This window comes from Sciurus carolinensis, unplaced genomic scaffold, assembly GCF_902686445.1.
Source record: "Sciurus carolinensis unplaced genomic scaffold, mSciCar1.2, whole genome shotgun sequence".
Taxonomy (NCBI): domain Eukaryota; kingdom Metazoa; phylum Chordata; class Mammalia; order Rodentia; family Sciuridae; genus Sciurus; species Sciurus carolinensis.
In genome coordinates this window covers 311,741-334,766 of record NW_025920267.1, presented here as the reverse complement: position 1 = coordinate 334,766, position 23,026 = coordinate 311,741, and the positions used below count along the sequence as shown (strand labels likewise).

The following is a 23,026-nucleotide window of genomic DNA, read 5'->3' as shown; positions in this document are numbered from 1 at the left end:
AGTCATCTAGTCCTTTAGTGATCATGTCTCAGAGTAAGCCAAGGTTCTGTCTAAGGTGGGTACCTCCAGCTCCCTTGAGTTCAGACCCCAATATGCAAGAACGAGACCTCCCTTGAGGTAAGAAGACATGAGAGTATGAAATGCACCTGCACTCTCAGGTTACGGGACCAGGCATCCTGATTAGTTCTCCTGTTCTGGATCTCTGGGTCTGCAGGATGTGAACTTCCCTGGAACAAGTGACAATACACCTCTGGATAATGAGGAACTTTGAGAGTTGTGCCCTCAGGGTCACAAGACTGTGAACAGTCCCTATAATCACTCAATCAGCAGCCCACTCAGGCCAGGAAGCAGCCTTCCTGAGTCTCCATCCAGAGAGGATTCCTCCTGCTCAGGAGGCCTTTGCCTCACTTGTCTATCTGCCTTTCCTGGGGATAAATTTACACTATTGTCTTTCCATATCCAGGAAAAATGTGGCACATTCCTCACTGATATCCTTAAGGTAAAATGAACTTCCCCAGAAATGCTGAAAGAAATTGAATTGCTTCCTCCTTTCTCTCTTTGTCTCTTACATTTCCCTATCTAATGGCTATCCTTACTTCCTTCCATCTTCCACTCCTCTCTTTCCCTCTTTCCTTGTTTTTCTTTCTTGATAATATTTATGAAATAAGAGAACCATTTCAGGGATTAAGTAAAAGTGAGTTTCTATCTATTTTATTGGTGCATTTCAATTAGGCAGAGTGCTGAGTTTCATTGTGGCATGTTTGCAGAAACCTGAAGACACAATCTGAGCATTTCCACTTCCCAAGCCCCTTTCCTTGTCCATCCCTCTACTGATCAGCCTTCTGCCTTTGTGGTGTCTCCTTTTCCCCTCCAGCTTTCTCATAGGAGGGAAAACAGTACTTTTCTCTTGGAGTTTGACTGATTTCAAAACTGTACTTCTTAACTAATCAGTGTCCCTCTTCTGGATATATTTACTGCACCCTGTCTTATGTAATCATTCCTCACATTCTCCTCTTACTCTGTTTTCCAAATTCCAGAGACTCCTTCCCCTCCCGGGCATGAATGGACCCCTTAAGAAAGGATTCTGCAATTCCCTGAGGTCCTTCATTCTGTTGACCACTGAGGAGGCTGGGGTGGGGTGAGTTTGACTTCACTGTTACCACTTCTATTTTCAGATTTCATACATACAGTACTCATGTCATGATCCCATTTCTTTAAAGTTTATTAATGCATAATGATTGTGTATATCTTTGGGACAGGATGTGATGATTCAATAACTATATTCATTATTTTATAAACAATCAAGAGATTTAGCTGAAACATCACCTCATGCATTCATCATTTCCTTGTGGTGAGAGCACTATGGATCCCCTCCTCCACTTTCTTGGAATATAAAAAATAAGTCTCTAGTGCTGTGGGAAAAGAGCTTGGTTTACGTGGACTCACTGCACCAATCAAGGCACACCTGCTCTGATTCTGTGGTTTATACAGGCTCCTGAGACATTATTATGGAAATTCCTCTACTCACACGTTCCTAAGAACAGCTGGTGGATGCTTTGACATTGTAAGCATATGACATTTCTTTCTTTCTTCTTTTAAAACAAAAAAAAAACCTTTATTTTTGTCTTCAAACAACAAAGACTTCTTTTCCAAGATAATCATGATGAACTTACAAAATGGGCATCTAGTTCATTTTCAAAACTTTTCCTTTTATGAGGCATCTTAGTTTAATAGAATCCAAGTTAAAAAAGTAAATTAAAAAAATCTTTTTTTGCCACCATTATAAAGCAAGAAGAAATCTAGCATATTCAGGGAAATCTATGCATACTTTAGGCCCTTCTCTAGAACCAGCATTATTATGTTGTCTTCACTCAGTAAAATCTGATCTAATTTTTTAATCCTCCTCCTTTCTGGTTTGACTTCAAACTCAGTGGCACCTTCTAGCACCATATGAACGAACTCATCAAATGCTAGACATATACCAACAATTTCACTGTCACTCTTTATCACAATGTAAATTCTTGATCTTACGCATTTGTCCACGAACTCTAGTAGAGGAGTTTTGAAGAGTTGGTGGTAGCATTAACCATAAAGATGACTCAGGAAGTGTAGTAGATCATTCTTTATTGCCTCTTTGTGAGCTCAGGGTCCAGATTTAGGAATCCGGCTACATCATATGGGATAGAGAGGCTCAGGACTGGTCCTGAGCTGGTCCATGCAGGACTTCTCCAGTAAGTAGTGTTGAGGCTCTGTGCTCACCTTGACCAGGGATTGAGGCGAACAAATCAGAAATATTAGGAGGGAGGGTCTGATCAAAGGTTTATTCTTAACATTGTTTTTTTAACTTTGATGTGATACAAATAAAATGCATGTGCCAAGACAAATAAAAATAGGGAGAGGAACTTATGCTACTGGATAAAAAGGTTAATATTTATTTTCACAAACTGCAATTGGAAAGGGAAAATGGTAGGTGAGAATACTAGTGGGAAGCCTCTGGAAAGCAAAGGGTAAATGATGTATCTGGACCATTGGTCTATCCATGGAGTTGGACTGTAGTGAATGCTGTTGACATTGGAACAGTTTTGCAGTGTATTATCCACCTATCCACCTTTTTAAACCTCCATTCATGTGATCAAATATTAGTATTTTGTTACTCTCAATGAATTAAGATTTCAGGCAGTAATAACTACAGGACAGGCAGACAATATTTCATGCATATTTCTCATGAAAGTTTTCTAGGATACTTTCCAAAATATTAAACCTAAATTCTAATCAACAGATCACAGGTGGGCAAATAGTTTGAGTGAGACAGTAATTATTAGGATTTGTGGGTCTTGCTATCTCTGTGGCAAGGGCTTAATTCTGCCATTGTACCACAAATGCAGCCACAGGAAATACACAAAGCAGTGACTATGACCCAAGCAAACATCACCACGAAAAACAAGCAGCAGGCTGGATGTGGCCCAAAGATCATTTCCTGTAGTGTGCTCTAGAGTACAGTCTTGGAATTGATTAGAATCATTTGCCTAGAGTCATTCTAAGGAAGAGGACACTGATTCTTTTCTATCTTATTTCCCGTAGGTATCCATACTTGAAATAGAATAGTTGGAAAATAAAAACTTGATGACTGTAGCCAACATAATGAATTATGTGTTTCAAAAGAGCTAGAAGATAGAATTTTGAAATGGTGGACATATAGTATGGTGGATACACTAATTTCCCAATTAGCTGATTTGGTGAAAACAATTTGATTGCATGCATGCATTGCATGCCACACATATGTACAATTATTATGTGGCACTTAAAAACTGAAAAGACAAAACAAAACAGAAAAACACTTGGAATAGAGGAAGACGTGTTGTGGGAAATAAAAGTCAGGGTAAGAGAGGGAAGGGAAAAAACCTGATTTGTTCTCAAAGTATCGATTGGATTAAGGGAATTTCTCTAGATTTTTGTTTTCTCATAACCCCTGTCTTTTATTTCAGAGAAATCAATGACATGAAACCAGCAAATTTCTCAGATTCAGTAGAATTCCATCTCATGGGACTCTCAGAGGACTAGAAATGCAGCCCGTCCTCTTTGGACTTTTCCTGTCCATGTACCTGGTCACTGTGCTAGGGAACCTGCTCATCATCCTGGCCATCACCTATGACCCCACCTCCACACCTCCATGTACTTCTTCCTCTCCAACCTGTCCTTGGCTGACATCTACAGCACATCAGCTATAGTCCCTAAGATGCTGGTGAACATCCAGACACACAGTACATTCATCAGTTACTCAGGTTGCCTCACTCAAATCTGCTTTGTCCTGGTTTTTGTCAGACTGTTAAATAGAATTCTGAGAACAATGGCCTATGATTGATTTGTGGTCATCTGTCACCCTTTGTCATCATGACCCCCAAACTATGTGTGTTATCCTTCCTCATAAGCCCTGCTCCAAACTTTGATGGTGCTGCAGCTGTCCTTCTGTGCAGCCCTGGACATTCCCCACTTCTTCTGTGAACTGGCTCATATCCTCAAGCTTGCATGTTCTGACACCCTCATAAATAACATACTAGTGTATTTGGTGACCTGCCTGCTGGGTGTTGTTCCCCTCTGTGGAATAATTTTCTCTTACACTCAAATTGTGTCCTCTGTTCTGAAAATTCCATCCGCTGGTGGGAAGTATAAAGCTTTCTCCATTTGTGGTTCACTTTTAATAGTTGTTTGCTTGTTCTTTGGGATGGGTTTTGGGGTGTACCTCAGTTCTACAGGTACTCACTCCTCCAGGAAGAGTATAGTAGCCCCAATGATGAACACTGTGGTCACCCCCATGAAGAACCCCTTCATCTACAGCCAGAGGAACAAGGACATGATGGGGGCCATGAGGAAACTTATCTCTGGAGTAACATCTCTACATTGACGTCTGTGAGTACACAAGACACTAGATCACATGGGAAGAGATGAGAATTGCAACAACTAGGGATTATTTTCCACCTGCACCGTTTTGTCACAGTGTGCCCTCTATTAACTTTTGAATCCTCCCAGATCAGTTTGCTGGTCTCTAATATTGTCTTGATCAGATCAACTTCTACACAGACATGGGCTGGCAGGATGACTTCTTGACCAATGTTGGACTGCAGCTATGATGGTGTTCCCTTCGGGTTATCATGCAGCTGAAGACTTCCCATCACCCTGTGATGTCACAGCTGTTGTAACAGTGCAAGTGCACTGCATTCCCACATGCTCATAGTGATGCTGCTGTCAACAAAATCATGCTGCTGTCAGTTGTATAAAAGTGCCCCGCAGACAAGTACATACTCTGCATGATGCATGATCATGGTACTAAGTGGCTGTGTTACTGGTTTATGTCATTAATATAATCTACTTTGTAATCAGTGCATATGGATAATACAGAATAAGGGGTTTCATTGAAGCCCAGTCATATGTGAATAAGACATCTTTTGAGTGTTTTCCCCCATGCACTCCTCCCCCCGATTCCTTTCCTCATCTGTCATAGTGTCCTTTCTACTTTCAGGTCATTTTTTTTTTTAAGTTCCATATATGAGAGAAAACTAAGATACTTGTCTTTCTGAGTCAGACTTACTTCTTACCATTATTTTGGAGTGTACTCTTTCTACTTACAAAAATCATTTACTCTAAGGCCATATACCATATTCGCTGGCAGGACCCTCATGCATCTTATGCTTACTGCCTCTCCCGATTGCACCCTTTTCTCCTGGGCTTGACTTTTTCTCACTTTGTTTTGTCCATCAGGGTCATGGGAGCAGCAGGTTATGCCAGGGAGCCTTGGTGAATAGAGCCTGTGTGAGCGAGTTTTGTACAAGTTGACCCCTTGATGGTTCACACCATGAAGTTACCCAAAAATGCATTTTTCAGAATGTGTTCCCACCATTAAGGGACACATGACTGCATTTGGGCAGATTTGAAATACTCCTCACTATCATTGAGGGTGTCCCCAGGTGCAATCAGATAATAGTCTCAACTGAGGAACAGCTCAGAGGTAGGGCATGTCCAGATAGAGACCCAGAGTGTGACATCTCACTTCCCTGTGGGCTTCTTCCTCACACTGTCCCTAAGGCCTGAAGGTCATTGATGGCTACATCAGTGCAGGATCATGTTGCACACAATGAGAAACAGGAATGACTGCCTCTCTTTTCTCTCTTCATGAAGAGAGATGTTCTATCTAACTGACATAAAATACAACTTCTCCCAAGACTGTGTTATTTTGTGTAAGTGTGTGTAATTGCAATCTATTTTATCAGCTTATGGAAACAGTGTATAATCTATTTCATCATTTGCACTAACAAGTAGACTTGGACTGGGCACTCACCCAACAGTTATATTAACAGCCTTCAGAGTACCTTTGTGGATATTTTATTTTTCCAGTTGGATAAACAACAATTTCAGCCCTGAAAATGTCACATGTCACATGTCATCAATATACTATCTGATGCCTCTACCCTAAATAAAATCTTCATAGAGTTACCACATAAAGAGAAATATCAATGATCTCTCTTTTGTAGTAGCACAAAATCTTTGAAACTGCCAGAAGAAAACATGGAGGAAATACTTCTAAATATTGGCAGGCAATGACTTCCTGAATAGGACTCCTTGGGCCTGGGCAATAACAGCAAGAATGGAGAATGGGATTGCACCAAATTAAAAAGTTCTGCTTTTTGATAAAACTATGTTATAAGCATATGAAAGCAGAGATTGTGAAACCATAGTGAAGAATAGTTAATATGCACCTGTAAAAAGAAAGTGTGGTTTATATACACAAGGAAGTTGTATATTATGTTTAAAGAAGAATGAAATCATGCCATGGGAAGGAAAATGGATGGAACTACAGGTCAGCATGTAAAGAAAAGTAATCCAAAAAGCACAAAGGCAGGGATCACACTTTTTCTCTCTTATATGGCAACAGAAAAAAAGAAGACATGAAAATCAAGGGAGATTATTAGAGAAGAGGAAGGGGATTGGGGGATGGAGAAGGAAGGGTGGGGATGATTAGAATGTTATATTTATGTATGAACATAACACAGTGAACTCCAACATTCAGTAAATTACATATAATTCACAGTCCTGAGTGTCCATCAGTTGCTGGGCTTAGCAGGTGATTCTTCCTTTTCAGTCTTATTCTTACATGATGTGTGGTAATTAAAAAACAGGGAGTCTTTCTGGTATTGACTGAAATTTGGGTAGTTATTTTTTGCTGTTGTGAGTAAAGTTGATTGAATATTCTCTTTCATGTCTCCTGGTGGAAATGTAAGACAATTTGATCTGTCCACTCATCATGTCATGTTGTTTGTTTTTGGATAACTGAAAAGCTTCACCTTATTTTTAAATAAAATTCTTCTCTTTGTACGGTACCTAGAAACATTGATCTTCTTCACAATCCCATTGATTTCTTTATGTATTTTATCTTTTATTTGTATATTTTAAATTGAATGGGGCTAAAAATGTGAAGAAAGTGATTGTAATATTATCTTGTCATAATATTTCAACTATATATCCTGTAAATTACAAACTCATACAAAAAGGTGATATGTTCTAAATTAATTGGATAAATGAATGAAAATACCAAAGCCCTTAAATGCAAAGGTTTTAACATGAACAATAATTTGGGGTGTCCTCCAGCTACTAAATGATAGATAAAATCACACCAAATGCATTGAGTGTTTGGACACAGCTGTTCATTACTGCCTTTTGGAAATTTTGTAATTTAACTAACATCTTCACAGAAAACAAAGAATCATAATTTCACCTCACAATTTCCTAATACAAAGAAAATGTGTTGAAAACAACATCAATCAAAGTATGTTTTTGTGTGTGTGTGAATGTGTCTCATTGAAGTCCTACATTCTGTATAATTAATAAGCACCAGTAAAAAGAAATTATCATGATGAATTGAAAACAGTGTTTATAAAACTATAAGCAGGAAGTAACATCCTGTTTATACGTTGGGCAGTTGACAGTGATCAAAGAGAGTAGGTTAGAATCTACTTTCTAACATGTAAGAAAGAAAAATTACAGTTCAGAAAATTTCTAATGCCAATTAAGGAAAAACATTCTCAGTGTTTGTATTTTTACAGTGCTAGAGATTGGATATTTTCCCCCCAAAGGTCCAGGTGAAAAAGAATTCCTTGCAATCTTAGAGCTACTGGCAGGTGGTGGAACCTCTCAGATGTGGGGAGTGAGGGAGGGGAGTTAGGTCATTAGGATTGTGTTCTGAAGGGGATATTGGGACCCCAGCCCCTCCCTTCTCTCTAACTTTCTGGCAGCCTCCTCTACCATACTCTCCTTCCAGATGTCCTGTGCCACCCTTGTCCCAAATGAACAAGCCTGGGTAACTGTGAACCAAAACTTTCCATACCATGAGCCAAATAAGCCTCTCTCAAGTATCTGTTACATCAACAGAATGCTAACACAATATCTTATCCAATGTGATAAATATACACATATATGAAATATCTTCCCACATTTCATTACATCAGACTTTCTGAAGTTGTGAATTAAAAATAGAGGGTCATGTTTACAACTGAAAAGGAGTCCTCGAATTCTTATAAGGATGCCCCTTGTGAGCAGGGTCCATGCAATGCAGTTGAGCAGAGACAGTGCAGAGAACTGAGTAGTGCAAACATGGCCTCAGGGGTCAGAGATCAGTCATCCTGAATCCCTCACTCCTGCAGAGTTGGTCTTCAAGGACATGCACTCTTGGGATCTGATTGTTAGTAAAATATCTGCTCTAATGAGGAGCTTTGGATATTGAACCCCAGGGATACAGAGACTATAGGAGTCAACCTGGGACCACCTCACTCAACTGTCCTGCCCCAGGCAGAAAGCAGCACTGAGCCTCCTCCCAGAGATAAGCCTTCCTGACCAGGGTTCCACTGCCTCATTCAGTCCATCCTCATTTCCTGAGGACACATCTTCCATCTTCAATATCCAGGTGAGATTCTGAATAACACTTCTCATGACTCCAATCATACGACTGAAGTTGCCTTAATACTTTCAATGTGTGATTCTTGTACCTCACTTAGCTATTATTGAACTCATTTTAATTCCTATATATTTCATCATATGCTGATGCCAAATGATTATTATGTTTATCAATGTTTCCTTGCTGTTTTTCTTTTTCCAGAGGGAGTTACAGCTCATCCAACTCTTCCCTGATATTTGCATTTATAAAATCAGGGTGTTTTCTTCCTTTCCATTTTCCTCAGTTGCCCTGGCCCACTACTTCTTTCTCAGGAATGAATAACACTACGTGTGATAATTCATGACAGTTAAAAAAAAAAGGAAATGTGAGTGTAAGAGTCTCATAGACTGAGTGTGCACTGGGTGCTATTTTCTATGCATTTCCCATCAAGAAATATCCCACAGATTTTTTCAGCTTCACTGAAGTAAACTGAATGAAGTTTGCACTTATTAAAGGTGTGAAGTGTGCTGTTTGGATGTTCTCACACATTGTAAAATGATTTCCATCATGCAGGCTCATTGTACAAATAGACAATCAAGTCCTCTTGTACTGTGGATGATTTTCCTCTTCTCAAAACATGCACTACAACTGAGATTTCATTCAGAGCGAGAATATTAGTGAGAAAGATGCTGTGAAACTATTATTACACCCAATGTAAATGCTGACAGAGCCAGATCTCTCTTACTTCAAAGACAACGACCCTTGTTCCACAGTGATGCTCCTAGTAAGACTTAGTGTGCTAAGTGATTATCAGTGTGTTGCCTGTAGTTTCTGAGTTCCCCAGTATCAGGAAACTGATCTTATTTTCATCTGTTTTCCTAATTGTCTATGCATGTCACTTTTTATCTCTCTCAGCTGGTTAAAAAAATGATATGCCACCTATCCACAGAAGGGAAGAACTCCCTCAGGTGGGACAGAGAGAGTTGCCCTAGGAATAAAGTATTTCCTGGTCTGGACAGACTCTAACATTTCATCCTCATTTTAAAAATAATGGCAATCAGTAATTTGGATTGAAAAGTTGTGTCTTATACTTGCCATCATTCATGGCACTTAGCACAACCCATGAAACATTGGTGTTCAAGAAAAAAAATTATTTCAATAGAGTGAGGAGCAATGAAGAGAGGAAGTAGCAGAACAAACCATCTAATATTCACTTGAGATCACAGCTCTGTGGGAAAGGTTTTTACTTTTAAATGAACTTCTTCTCAATATTAAGCATCCATCAAAGCAGACAGAGGATTGTTGAAGCATAGACTGCTGTCCCTCATCCCAGAGCCTATCAGCTCCAAGTTTAGAGGGGAAACAAGAACACCACACTTGGTGCATCTTCCCAGTGCTGCCGAAGGTGCTGTCCACCCATTTGATTATCTTTCATTGTATCTTTTTCATCAGGTTCATCAAAAACATGAAAACTGGAAATCAAACAACTGTTTCAAAATTCCTTCTCCTGGGACTGACAGAGGACCCAGCACTGCAGCCCCTCATCTTCAGCCTGTTCCTGTCCATGTACCTGGTCACAGTGCTTGGGAACCTGCTCATCATCCTGGCCATCAGCTCTGACTCCAACCTCCACACCCCCATGTACTTCTTCCTCTGCAGCCTGTCCTTTAATGACATCTGTTTAAGCTCAAGTATAATCCCTAAGATGCTGGTGAACATCCTAGCTCAGGATCAGAGCATCACCTATGCAGGCTGCCTCTTCCAGGTCTGCTTTGTCTTAGTTTTCATGGCCATGGAAAGTTGTCTGCTTGCAGTGATGGCCTATGATCGCTATGTGGCCATTTGTCATCCACTTAGGTACACAGTCATCATGAACCCCAGACTGTGTGTCCTTCTGGTTCTGGTCTCCCTATCCATCAGTATTGTAGATGGCCTCCTCCACACTCTGATGGTGCTGTGGTTGTCCTTCTGCAAAGACCTGGAGATCCCCCACTTCTTCTGTGAACTTGATCAGGTCATCAAGCTGGCCTGTTCTGATACTCTCATTGATAACATCCTTATATATATTGCAGCTTGCATATTTGGTGGTGTTCCTCTCTCTGGGATCATTTTCTCTTACTGTAACATTGTGTCATCTGTCTTGAGAATGCCCTCACCAGGAGGAAAGCATAAAGCCTTTTCCACCTGTGGGTCTCACCTCTCTGTCGTCTCCTTGTTCTATGGCACAGGTTTGGGGGTGTACATTAGCTCTGTAGTTACTGACTCTCCCAGGAAGACTGCAGTGGCCTCAGTGATGTACTCCATGGTCCCTCAAATGCTGAACCCCTTTATCTACAGCCTGAGGAACAGGGATATGAAGGAGGCCCTGAGGAAGCTCATCAGTGGAACAACCTCTCCTCTATGAGATGTTATTTACTTTGGACTTGGGTTTTTATTGAAAGTCAAAGTGGCAGAATTCCTCATGAGTCAGAATGTACACTTCTGTTGTCACTACATTTTTCTAAAACAATCAGACAAGAAAATGGTCTGATGCTTATTAACGTGCCTTGAAACTTGACTGCTTTCATCTACATCTATGATGTTTGGTGATTCCAATTCTCAATGACAATTCTTTGTGCTTGTCCTACAAAAGCAGAACCTGAAGGAGGGGTTCCAACTTTAACAGGTTTCATTGTGGTAATTTGGAAGAAAAGACTCAGCTGGGGAAATATTTATGCAAGATTGTGGTCCCATGTAGAGTGTAGCTTCCCCTGGTCATATGGGTGTGAGAATGTGAGAGTGAAGTTCGTTTCTACTTGGGTGCCATACTAGCCCTTAGTTTCTGTACAGTTCTGTGATGTTCAACAATGAATTCAATCTCTAACTGCCATTTGGTTGCTTCAACTCTGTCAAGGAAAGACCAAGTTGGGGGTTTTAGTTTAGTGATGCTTTCTGGATCAGACTCAGAAGGAGAGCTGCAGAAGTTGGACAGGAAAGAGAAAAGGTTAAACAGGGTCAAGGACATATGTGGACACTTTCTTCAGCCTGATCCTGTGGGGAGGGCCATGAGGGTTGCATCTTATAGACAGACATGCTGTCAGGCAAATAAACTGAACTTTCATTTTCAATTAACTAATTACTGAACTGTTACCTGGTCCTCATGAGGTCACCTCAGCATCCATCCTGATCAATTTCATGTTTAAGAAATTCATGTAATTAGATTATCTCAGGGGCTTCAGATATTTTTGCAATATTAAGACATGTTCTATGAAGATAACATCAGTTCTCAAAGAAATGAAATTGCTAATTCTAGTATGCTGATGCAATGAAGGATACTATGATTCATTCCAAGGACATCAGGAGTTAAGAACATATGGATTTGGGGGTCATGGCATCCTTGAGTCCTGCATGGGGTGGCTTCTTCGAAGGACTTCTTCTCAGCCTCCCCAGGTTGTTGCAGCAGATGCAGGTGTTATACCTGGAACACAATGCCAGAGACAGAAAATCAAGTGTTCTTTCCTTGCTCCACTGATTATGAGCCACTCTGTGGAGTCATACAGAAGACATCTGTGTCGTAAGCTAAATGATGACCCTAGAAATGATGCCTCTCCTGCCCCCACCGCATTGTTTAGGAGCTTACATGATGTGAATGTGGTTGTTAAACTGAGAAAGGATTTTTGCAGAAAATAATCTATTACATGCTGTCTCGATGGGCTGTATATATAATTTCATATATTCTTCAATTCAATTTGTTCTAATTAATTATACATGAGAGTAGAATGCACTTTGACACATCATACATAAATGGCATATAATTTCTCATTCTTCTCATTGTACATGATGTACAGTCACACTGCTCATGTAATCATATATGTATATAGGGTAATAACGTCTGATTCATTCTACTATCATTTCTAACCCTGTACCTGCTACCCTCCCTTCACTTACCTCTACCTAATCCAAAGTAACTATTCTTCCCCAAAACACCACCCACCCCCACTTATTGTGAATTAGCATCAGCATGTCAGAGAAAATAATCAGTCTTTGGTTTTAGGAGATTGGCTTATTTCACTTAACATGATATTCTCCAGCTCCATCCATTTACTGGAGAATGCCATCATTTCATTCTTCTGTAAAACTAAGTAATAGTCCACTGTGTATATGTACCACATTTTCTTTATCCATTCATCTGCTGAAGGACCACAGTTTAGCTATTGTGTGTTGAGCTGCTATAAACATTGATGTGACTGCATCACTGATGTTCTTTTTAAGATTGAGTAGGAATTGAGACTAGATTAATGCAATGTTTTTTACAGTGCTGGGAGTGGACACTCAGCCTCATGCTGCTAGTCAAGTATGAAATCACTGAGCTACACCCCAGCCCTGCAGCCAGGCTTTTTTTTTTTTTTCATAAGGATTGAACCCAGGGACACTTACCCACTTAGCCACATCCCAGACCCTTTTCAGTATTTTATTTAGAGACAGGGTCATGCTGAGTTACTTACGTTCTCACTAGGTAGCTGAGGCTGGCTTTGAACTCATGATCCTCCTGCCTCAGTCTCCGGAGCTGCTGAAATTTCAGGTGTGCACCACTGTGCCTGGGCTGCACTCATTTTTTGATTGCCCATATCATAGTACCTGTCTCCAAGAAGTCATTCTATAATACTCTTGTTATCACTTTCTCATGGATTCTTGTGCACTATATTATAATAAATTTCTTCTGACCTTGATAAAGTTCCAAGGTCATGACTGCTTTCTGGGTCTTTGTTGTCATCATTGCCCTTCTGAGAGTCCTTCATGTTGTTGGGTTTAGCTGATCTTACCCCATAATCAGTCCTATTTTTATATGATATTTGATAACAGAAAACAACACAGATATTTTTTCTGATATGGATGAAATTGGAGTTATTGTTTTTGTGTAATTGTAAATAAAGTTGATGGAATAGGTTTTTTCTTGCCTCATATTAGCAATATTTCATTCTTGGGGTGGAGTTTTTTGGCTACAAAGGTGTAAAGTTCCTCCTTTGTGAAGTACTAGTGAGTTTTCTGAAGTGGTTGAACTTCACGTGCTGCCTTCCCATTAGATAATCCCATGGTCCCCCATCAGCACAGAATATGTTCAATTACCCAGTCAGTGGGGGCTGTGCTAATTGGTGCCACTGATTTACATTTCTCCTTTTATAAGGTGAAGTGTCTTTTCACATGCTACATGACCCACTTTCTTTTCTCCTTTTGGAAAGTACATGTTTGAAACATTTCCACTGAGTTGTTTTGTCAACATGCTATCAGTTCAACATCATTTTGTGGATGTACACAAGTCCTTACTTCAAATATGAGTTGCTAGGACACTATTTTCCCTAATGATCTGCCTCAGTGATTCTTAGTGGTGAAAGAATTATTTACATCAATTGAAAAAATTTAGAGCACTGCCTTTTAAAAGCATGAAGCCTCTTAGATTTCCTTTTTGCCATTGAAGTGGCAGAACTTCACAATTCCTTCTGCCTTTCAATTCAGCAATAAATTAACCATCTCTTTACATACTGATGTTTTCTGGACTGTCTTGGTGTTTCAGGAGTTATTGTGTCTTTTTCTGCACCAAGGTCTCAGATGATCATTTAAGCATGCCAGTCCTAAAATTAAATTATTTAGGGTAACAATCTCCAGTTTTTTTTGTTAAAACCCCAAGGTAGCTAGTACCTCAGGTTAACAGCTTTTCTGTTAATTTGCAACTTCCTACAATGATATTGATGAGAAACACCCATAAGTCAAATCTATGACCTTTAATATTTAGAAAATACATGTATTGAAGCAAAAACATTGAAACAGGGTAAGGTTCATATGGGAATTCTGCAAAAATACTGAAGCATACCTACATGACCTCCCTAGTTCACATCAATTACATGTAATATTTTCAAACCATTCAGTGTCTTAGTAAACATGTAACCATATTCATGGAGTCATACATATAATTACCCCATTGTATTTGTGAGTTTTTGGGTAAATTAGAGTCTCTATATTAGCACTTGCATTTCTACAAGAAATAGGTAGTTAAAGTTGAAATAACAAGGTTTGTGTTTTTTTATCACAAATGGCTTAGTTGCACCTCAAGCTGGCTTGTTTGTTTGTTTGTTTGTTTTTTAATAGGGTTTCCTTTAGAAATACTTAGAAACACACGTGTGAATCCAGTAAAGAGGAAAGGTGTATCCATGCCCAGGTGTGTTGGATTTGGGTGTGAACCTACAAAGGGGAAGGAAGAGTTGGTGTCTCAGGAGTCTCAGGGTGAGGGACACCAACAGCAAGCTGGGAAAGGAGAGAGGTAAGGGACCTGTCAAACTGTAGCCGTTTCCATGGCCAGCCATCCCGATGATCACACCTCGCAAGGATCTCATGCTCATCGAGTTGCCTGCTGAGTCTGCATCAGGAAAGCCTCAGGTTCCAAGCACCAGGGGACCTTTGCTCAGGGTTCTTCCTCTCTCTGCTGTGCTGCTCCTCTTCCTCCTCTAGCAACTGTAAAACCAACAAGTACGCTTGTTGAGGGACATTGTGTCTTCCTTATCCAATATTCAGTTTAGGACCCACTAACCAATTGCTACAATTTTCTTCATTTTTTTTTTCAAATTCCAGCATATGTCATCTTTCTTCTGATTCCTACCTTTAAAAAAAAGCAGTGCAAGAGATCATTGTATGCAGAAGGATTTCATCGTTAAGTATAAACTGCTCACAGTGCTTCAACAAACAAATAATCATAATGCCTAAGGCTTCAAAAACACATGCTCTGCTCTTGAATGTGGGTCCTGCTTTGATATCACTGCTGGTGATACACCACTTTAGAGGGCAGTGAATGGAAGGTCTTGAGAACCAAGAAGTTCTTTGTGGCTATTTATGGGTGGAAGTTTTCAGGAATCAAGTACAGAATCTTGCAGAAGCCTCAGTCTTCAGTATTGCTAATTGGGAACTAATCGTGAGTCGCCTTACATTAAGGTAGATGTTCATCTTGGGAGTCTGACATTGTGATTTCAAAGTATTTGAATTTCTCTTCAAAAAATGGCTCCCTGTGTTTGGTGCTGTTGCTCAGTGTTGGAGTGGTAGACTCCCATATGTAAGGCCCTGGCATTATCCCAAGAACTGCAAAAGTAAAACATTGCTTGACATCTCATCTCAGCCTGGCTGCATCTCAGTGCCTTCTCCCTTCATAGCAACACTCTTCGAGGTGATTCCCTGTCCTCACTCTCCACAGCTATTCTCCTCCCGTGTTTCCCAAGGTGAACCCAATGAGAGCTTTAGCGAACTTTCTCCTGTAGCAGGTTCACAATCACTCTCACCCTTCACCAATTAGTTCTCTATGCCTAAATCCAGTTTACTGCCTTCTGCTCAATGATGTGCACGCTACCATAAATCCATTCAAAGCCGAAATCGAAATCAGTGAAGTTCTTCCTTGGAGGCTTTTCTGAAATTTTTGGGTGCTCCAGCTCCACAGCCATGGGGACAGGAAATGCTCAAGTTCAGCCACATTTGTTGCTCAGGTACAGAATCCGCTGTGTCCTCAGCTATCAAAGAGGACGCACTTTCAGGCTTATGGAGATGAATCCATAGAGGTCCTTGGCTTCTGTTTACTTATCCCTTTATATTTGAAGGTTTTTTTTTTTATCCCTTGAAACCTTCATCTTCCTTTTACGTATTGCTATGTTTGGGGTTGTCAGTAGAAACACTGACCTTTTTGAAATAACTCCACTTTTATATACTTTTATATACTCTTTCCATTTTTTAAAGTGGATGAGGTTAACATGGTGAAGAAACTGCTTATGTAGTCATCCATTTAAATAAAATATCCAATGGACATACAGACTTAACATATTCTAAGTTACATTCAGTGTGAAAATATCGAAGCCTTTATACATAAGATGTTTTAAAAAGAAAACTAACACAGAACTCCACCACCACCTGTAAAATGACTGATGAAATCTAGTCCAAGGTGTTGAGCATATGGGCATAGCTGCAGAATACTGCCTTTTGTTAATTTTGTAATTGTTTCTGGATTAAAAGTAACAAACTAGTATTGTGCCTCGAGCTCCTCTAATGTGAAGGAAAAAAAAATTGAAACTATTGGGATGGAAGTGAAAATGGCATTAGTGAAATTGTAAGCAGGAAGTGACAGCTATGTCTGCATTTTTGGTGGTCAGCAGTGATGAAAGAGAATGTATTAGAAGATTCTTTGAAAATATTAAAAATAAAAAATTATGGCCCAGCCAAGAGCTGTCTGACCAAGGAGAAGCACCCTGGGTGTTTGCACTGGTACATTATTTTGGATATTTCATATTTGTCCTGTAAGGTCACATGCTAAGGCTTGGTCTTCATGATGTGGCACTAGAGGGAGGTGCTGGGACCTTTCAGAAGTGCGACATAGTAGAAGGAAGTCTGGTCCCTGGGTGCCTGCCCTTGAAGGGGATATTGGGATCCTGGTCCCTCTTCTTTCCCTCTTTTCATACCCTGGCTGCCATGAATGGACAGGCCTCTTCTGCCATGCTCTCCCTCTATGATGTACTGTGCTGTCACTAGTTGAGCAACAGACCAAGTGACCATGGAATGAAACCTCTCAAACCATGAGCCAAAGTGAACCTCTCCAAGGTATTCATTACAGCAATAGAAATCTGACTAACAATGACTTAGCTAATATTTTAGGAAGTATTATTTTTACCCACCCATATAGGAAATGTCTCCAAATTATTAAAGCAAGATTCCCAAAATGATTAATTAAAATAATGGCTTTGTTTGTAATTTAAAGAAGACCTGGTAGAGAGATGCAAGCCTCAAGCAATGCAAGTGAACAGAGATGGGGGAGAGAACTGAGTGGTGCAATCATGGCCTCAGGGGTCAGGAATCAGCCACCCTGAATCCCTCATTCCTGCAGAGCTGGTCTTCAAGGACGTGCACTCTTGGGATCAGAATGTTAGTAAAATAGCTGAACTAATGAGGACTTTGGGAAATTTAGCCTGCAGAGAAACAGAGACTGAAGGCATCAGTATGGGACCACCTCACTCAGCAGCCCTGCCCCAGCCAGGATGCAGCTCCTGAGCTCCTCCAAGAGATGAGCCTTCCTGACCAGTAGCCTCTGACTCTACATCAGCCTGCATTTCCTGAAGATCCATCTTCCAAATTCAGCATCCAGGTGAGGCTTTAGGAAAACATTCCTATTTAAACCAACCAGATGTCTAAAATCCCATATTTGGTGTTTGAGAAGTGCAATTCATGTGTCTCATTCATTCACTGTTGAAATCATTTTAGTCCCTATACATATTATCATATGTCCATGCCTCACATGTATGTGCATCACTCAGGTCTGAGCATTTCCACTCACCTCCATTTCACAGACAGTATTTAATCAATGTTTTCCTTCTTATTCTTCCTCCTGGCCATCAATTCCAGAATTTGTTTCATCACAGTGAACACTTCCCAGATATTTGCATTTATGGATTTCTCTGTCCTTGTTCATCAGTTATTCTGACACACTCTTCTTTCTGAGTATTGAAGCATGCTCTGGGCAACAGTTCACTACTGCAAATGCAGATTCAAAAAAGAAATATCAGAGTGGGGGACCCATGTGATGATGGTGTGCAGGTGCTTTTGTTGGATGAATTTCATCATAAATCATGACCATGGTACTTTTATAGATTCAATTCAGTAAAATTGGTATAAATTCAAGGTGTACACTGTGATGTTGGATGTAAATCATTCCAAAATGACTTCTAAAAGCAAGGTGATTAATGGTGGTTTCTTGTACACCTGGTGATTTCTCTCTCCTCAAGCTTTTCTAGAGCCTGGATCATGTTCTGAGTGTGTGCTTTCCATATTACATTCGATGGTAAATGCTGCTCTACCCAGTTCTGCCTCACTCTGCAAAGGCCATTGCTTCTCTGTGACACACTAGGGAAGTCTCAGGTTTTCCTGAGAGGTTGAGTGGACTTGTAAGTGTCTGTTATGAGAATCCAAAATTGTTTCTATTTTCACCATTTTGTTAGGAGCCTATACATTTCACTTCCATCTCATTTTTTTTGTAAATTGGTACGTTGTTCATTAAATTAAGGGTAGAACTCCTTTAGAATGAGGTACAGAATCTCATGGCTTCCCTTTGAATGAGGACTGACTTATGTTCCTGTGGGGTGTCCTCTGAGTTTCAAAGGCATAGAGGTAACATTTCCTAATATTTGCTCAGGTCCACAAGAAAGGATTCCACCTCTTTCTGTAGTTGTTTTCACAGGTAGAATGGATATATATTGAAGGTCAGGGAAGGATTGGAGGCTTTTTCAGGGGAAATTGCAATTGAAATGGTGAGATCTGAGTGGTCAATTATCAATGTCCATCTTGCACTATATGGCAAGGACATAAATACTTAATAATCAACAGTCAGAATATCTGAGCTCAAATCCAGTCTTGGTGAACATGCATGTGATATCTGTGATATCTGTGATATAAAATCAACTTTCTTGAGTGTCCTCCTCTGTAAATCTGGATGGTAATAAAACACATACATTTTCACAAGATGATTTTGAAGCAAGCCCAAGTTATGGAACCATTGCTTTAGAAGACAGATTTATTCTTAATGTCTTTTAAAATAAAGGATGGAAAATTCTAGTTCAAAATCATGTCTCACACTTTTATTTCATTCTAGCACTTAGCACAGTGACTGGGAAAGAATTGGGGTTCAATAACAACTCATTTCAATGAAAAAAATAAAGGAGGAGGAGTGTGTAATGAGGGATGGGAAGAAATTGTATCACAAAAAAGTCTGAATATTCATTCCAGTTCTCAGTAACAAGGAGGAAGCTTTTGTGTTTGATGAAGTTGTTCTCAAACTACATCAAATATTCCCAAGGGTTTGTTGAAGCATAGATTGCTTGTGATTATCCTGAGGATGATTCAGCAGATAACTGTGGTTGGGGATGAGGGATGTGTATTTCTGTCCTCTTTCCAATTGCTGCTACTGTCCATATTGGTTATGATGCTTTCTCCCATCTTTCCCATTGTACTTACCAGCAATATGGAACCCACAAACCAAACAGCTGTCTCAGAATTCCTCCTTCTGGGACTGACAGATGATCCAACACTGCAGTCAATCATCTTCAGTCTGTTCCTGTCCATGTACCTGGTCTTCTGGGAAATCTGCTCATCATCCTGGCTGTCAGTTCTGACCCCCACCTTCACACTTCCCTCTATTTCTTCCTCTGCAGTCTGTCCTTTAATGCCATCTGTTTAAGCACAAGAACAGGCCCCAAGATGCTGGTGAACATCCAAACACAGGATCAGAGCATCACTTACATAGGATGTCTCTCCCAGATCTTTTTTGTCTTAATTTTTGCATATTTAGAAAATTTTCTCCTTGCAGTGATGGTCTATGACCTGTATGTGGCCATTTGTCATCCCTTGAGGTACACAGTCATCATGATGCCCCACTTCTGTGTTCTGCTGGTTCTGGTCTCCTTGTTCATCAGCTCAGTCATGCCCTCCTCCACACTCTGATGCTGCTGCGGCTATCCTTCTGTGCAGATCTGGAGATCCCCCACTTCTTCTATGACCTTGCTCAGGTCATCAAGCTGGCCTGTTCTGATACCTCAGTGGATAATGTACTGATATATGTTTCAACGTACATGTTTGGTGGCATTCCTCTTTCTGGGATCATCTTCTCCTATGTTCACATTGTGTCCTCTGTTTTGAGAATGCCCTCATCAATCTGAAAGCATAAAGCCTTTTCCACCTGTGAATCTCACCTGTTTGTTGTCTCCTTGTTCTCTGGGGCAGCTTTTGGGGTGTACATTAGCTCTGCAGTGACTGACTCCCCCAGGAAGACAGCTGTTGCTTCAGTGATGTATTCTGTGGTTCCTCAGATGCTGAACCCATTTATCTACAGCTTGAGGAACAGGAACTTGAAAGAGGCTTTGAGGAATCTCATTGGAAAGACAACTTCCCTTCTATGATATGATGACTTCCATCTCCACATCTCTGTGTTCTTTCTCTTTGGACTATAAGTCAAAAATGACAGGATTCCTGTTCAGCCTGAATGTGTCAAACTTGTATTAATGCATATTTCTCATGTTTGGATAAATAATCACCATGTGCATTATAACTTGTCTTGAACCATGACTTTTTTTTTCTAACTGGGATATTTGACTTATGATTCCTATGAACAGAATGTATTTTATTTTCTCACGTTTCACAGAAATGGTTATTGAAGCACTGACTTCTGATTTTTAAAAATTTTGTTTTTTGTATTCTCCTAGAAAAAGGTAAAACTGTAGAAGGTCATCAGTCAGGAATATATTGAATCTTAACTGTGGTCTTATATGAAGAGTAGGTTCCACCTGTTCTTATGGTTGGAGTCACATGAATCACCTCCAGATTTAGTCTTATGTGATGAAAAATGTTGCCCATTAACAGTCTGTGAAGCAGACTGCAACCTTGAGATAATTATAGCATTCTCCACATTCAGTGCCTTCCGTGAAGTTGTCATAATTAGATAATATCAGTGGTTTGTGATGATTTTGACATAACTGAGATTCATCAATGAAATAATCCTAAGGTCTAATAGAAAAAAGAAAGGCTAATATTGAAATGCTCTATCAATTAAGAGAGTTGCCTTTTCTCACAAGGAAAGCTGAGATAAGGAATGTTCCAGAAGTATAGGACTTCAATCAGTCCTCCTTGTGGTGGCCTCTTCCTAAGACTGGTTCCCTTCCAGGTCACCAGGTGGTAGCAGCAAATCCAGGTGTCATTCCTGAACAAGATGCTAGAGACAGAAACCTAAGTATCCTTCCTTAGGTCCACACATAATTCATTTCCTCATGGACCAACTAGACTAACTGAATCTCTGTAGTGGACTGAATGGTGACCTCAAACTATGTTCAGATCCTGTCCCACTGATCTGTGATTGACTTATAGGATAATTCAGTGAATGTCCTGTGTTTGGGAAAAGAGGATTTATTTGTTGAGGAGGAGATTTTCCTGGATTATTTGGGTGGGCCTTGAGTATAATCAACTGGTTCAGTGTAAGATAGGGAAAAGTGGAGAAGAAGTGGAGAAAAGGAGACACATAACACTGAACATAAAAGCTGGATTGGGAAGCCAGTAGTTGATCATTTTGTCCCTATAAAAATATCATTTTCAAAAGATTTTAGGGTATTTTAATCACTCCTTTAAATATCCCTATACTATCATTATATAAGTGCTACCCTTAGACCTTGCCAAAAGTTCAGATTTGATAAATGAATTCCATGTCTCATACAGGTGCTATCATCCTGCTCTGAAGGACTGATCATGTTGTATTTAGAAGTCATTCATTCATTTTTAAACTCCATATTTATTTAGAGGGACATTAAAAATTGGAAACACTTCTGGTGTTGAAATATTAGCATATATTTTTCTACTGCTGTGAATCAAGTTGTTTGACTATTGTCCATATCTTTTGAAGAAAATAAAATGTTTAAAAACCTGGGGTAAAACTACTGGCTATAGCAGCATAACTATTCACCTTTGGTTAATTTCAAAGATATTTTTAAGGTGGTTAAGCCATTTTTCTTCCCAAGCAGATATTCCTGCTCTTCCATATGACTCCCCAAACAGTGTCCCTTAATTTGACAGTCTAAAAGGTGTGAAGTATAATTTAATTAATTTAAATTTCTCTTGTGATGTGGTTCAGTGTCATTTCATATAGAATTGGTCTTGCCTTGTAAAATAAATGCATTTTATTTCCATCAATCTTCTTATCCTTTTGAAAATTAATTTCTAATAGTCCTTTACATAATTTGTAATAGCAGTCCTCTCCATTTCTCTCCCTATATATCACAACCTTATTCTTTAGACATGGTTCTCCTTTATCATGTGTGTTATAGTAGTTAGTAGGTACCCTAACATGCTTAGATTTAATTTGATATTTACTTCTTTATTTATTTATTATTTTTAATACAGTAATTTTATTTTATGTTTTCGACACTATTTTTCTTGTAGTCACTTCTCAATAGTTGTTGGTACTGAACTGCCTACTTTGAGGAAGTGTTTGTAGACTTGCCTTTCCCATCTGAAGCTGGAGCCCTGGGCAATTTACTTTTGCAGTTGATGTAAGAAAGGAATCACATTCGTTTTCATTACTGAGAACATTTCATTAAGGAATCTGGCCATTTCTGTAACACAGTTCAGCAATGAAAAAGCAGTGAGCTCAGGTGTCCATGTGTCCTGGACTTTCCTTCTCGACAGTGACATGGTTGCATCTATCCCTGCACTAATATCACATGTCTTAATGACTGCAGCTCACCAGTACACAGAACTAAGATTCTTATGGCAACAAACAAGCCCTAGAGGCTATTTAGTTCCAACCACAAAGGTGTCTTGACTCAGGACAAATTATTTCTGTTAATTTGCATTTTGGGGCAATGGTATTGATAATTGACTTTTAAAATTTTTTAATTTTATTTTTTAAATTATTTTTTCATTTTTACAGATGGAATTTTGATTCATTGTACCCAAATGGGGTATATCTTTTCGTTTCTGTGTTTGTGCATGATGTAGATTCATACCATTCGTGTAATCATACATGTACATAGGGTAACTCTGTCTGTCTCATTCCACCATTTTTCATAT

The 23,026-nt window shown here is 39.6% G+C and overlaps 1 protein-coding gene across 1 annotated transcript; it reads left to right on the top strand.

The window, feature by feature from the left end:
• Nucleotides 1-9,866: 9,866 nt before the first annotated feature.
• LOC124975407 (olfactory receptor 7G2-like) lies at nt 9,867-10,826 on the top strand. Its single transcript, XM_047538149.1, has one exon. It carries the CDS (start codon nt 9,888-9,890, stop codon nt 10,824-10,826), a length of 939 nt encoding a protein of 312 aa, XP_047394105.1. The 5' UTR covers nt 9,867-9,887.
• Nucleotides 10,827-23,026: the final 12,200 nt, after the last annotated feature.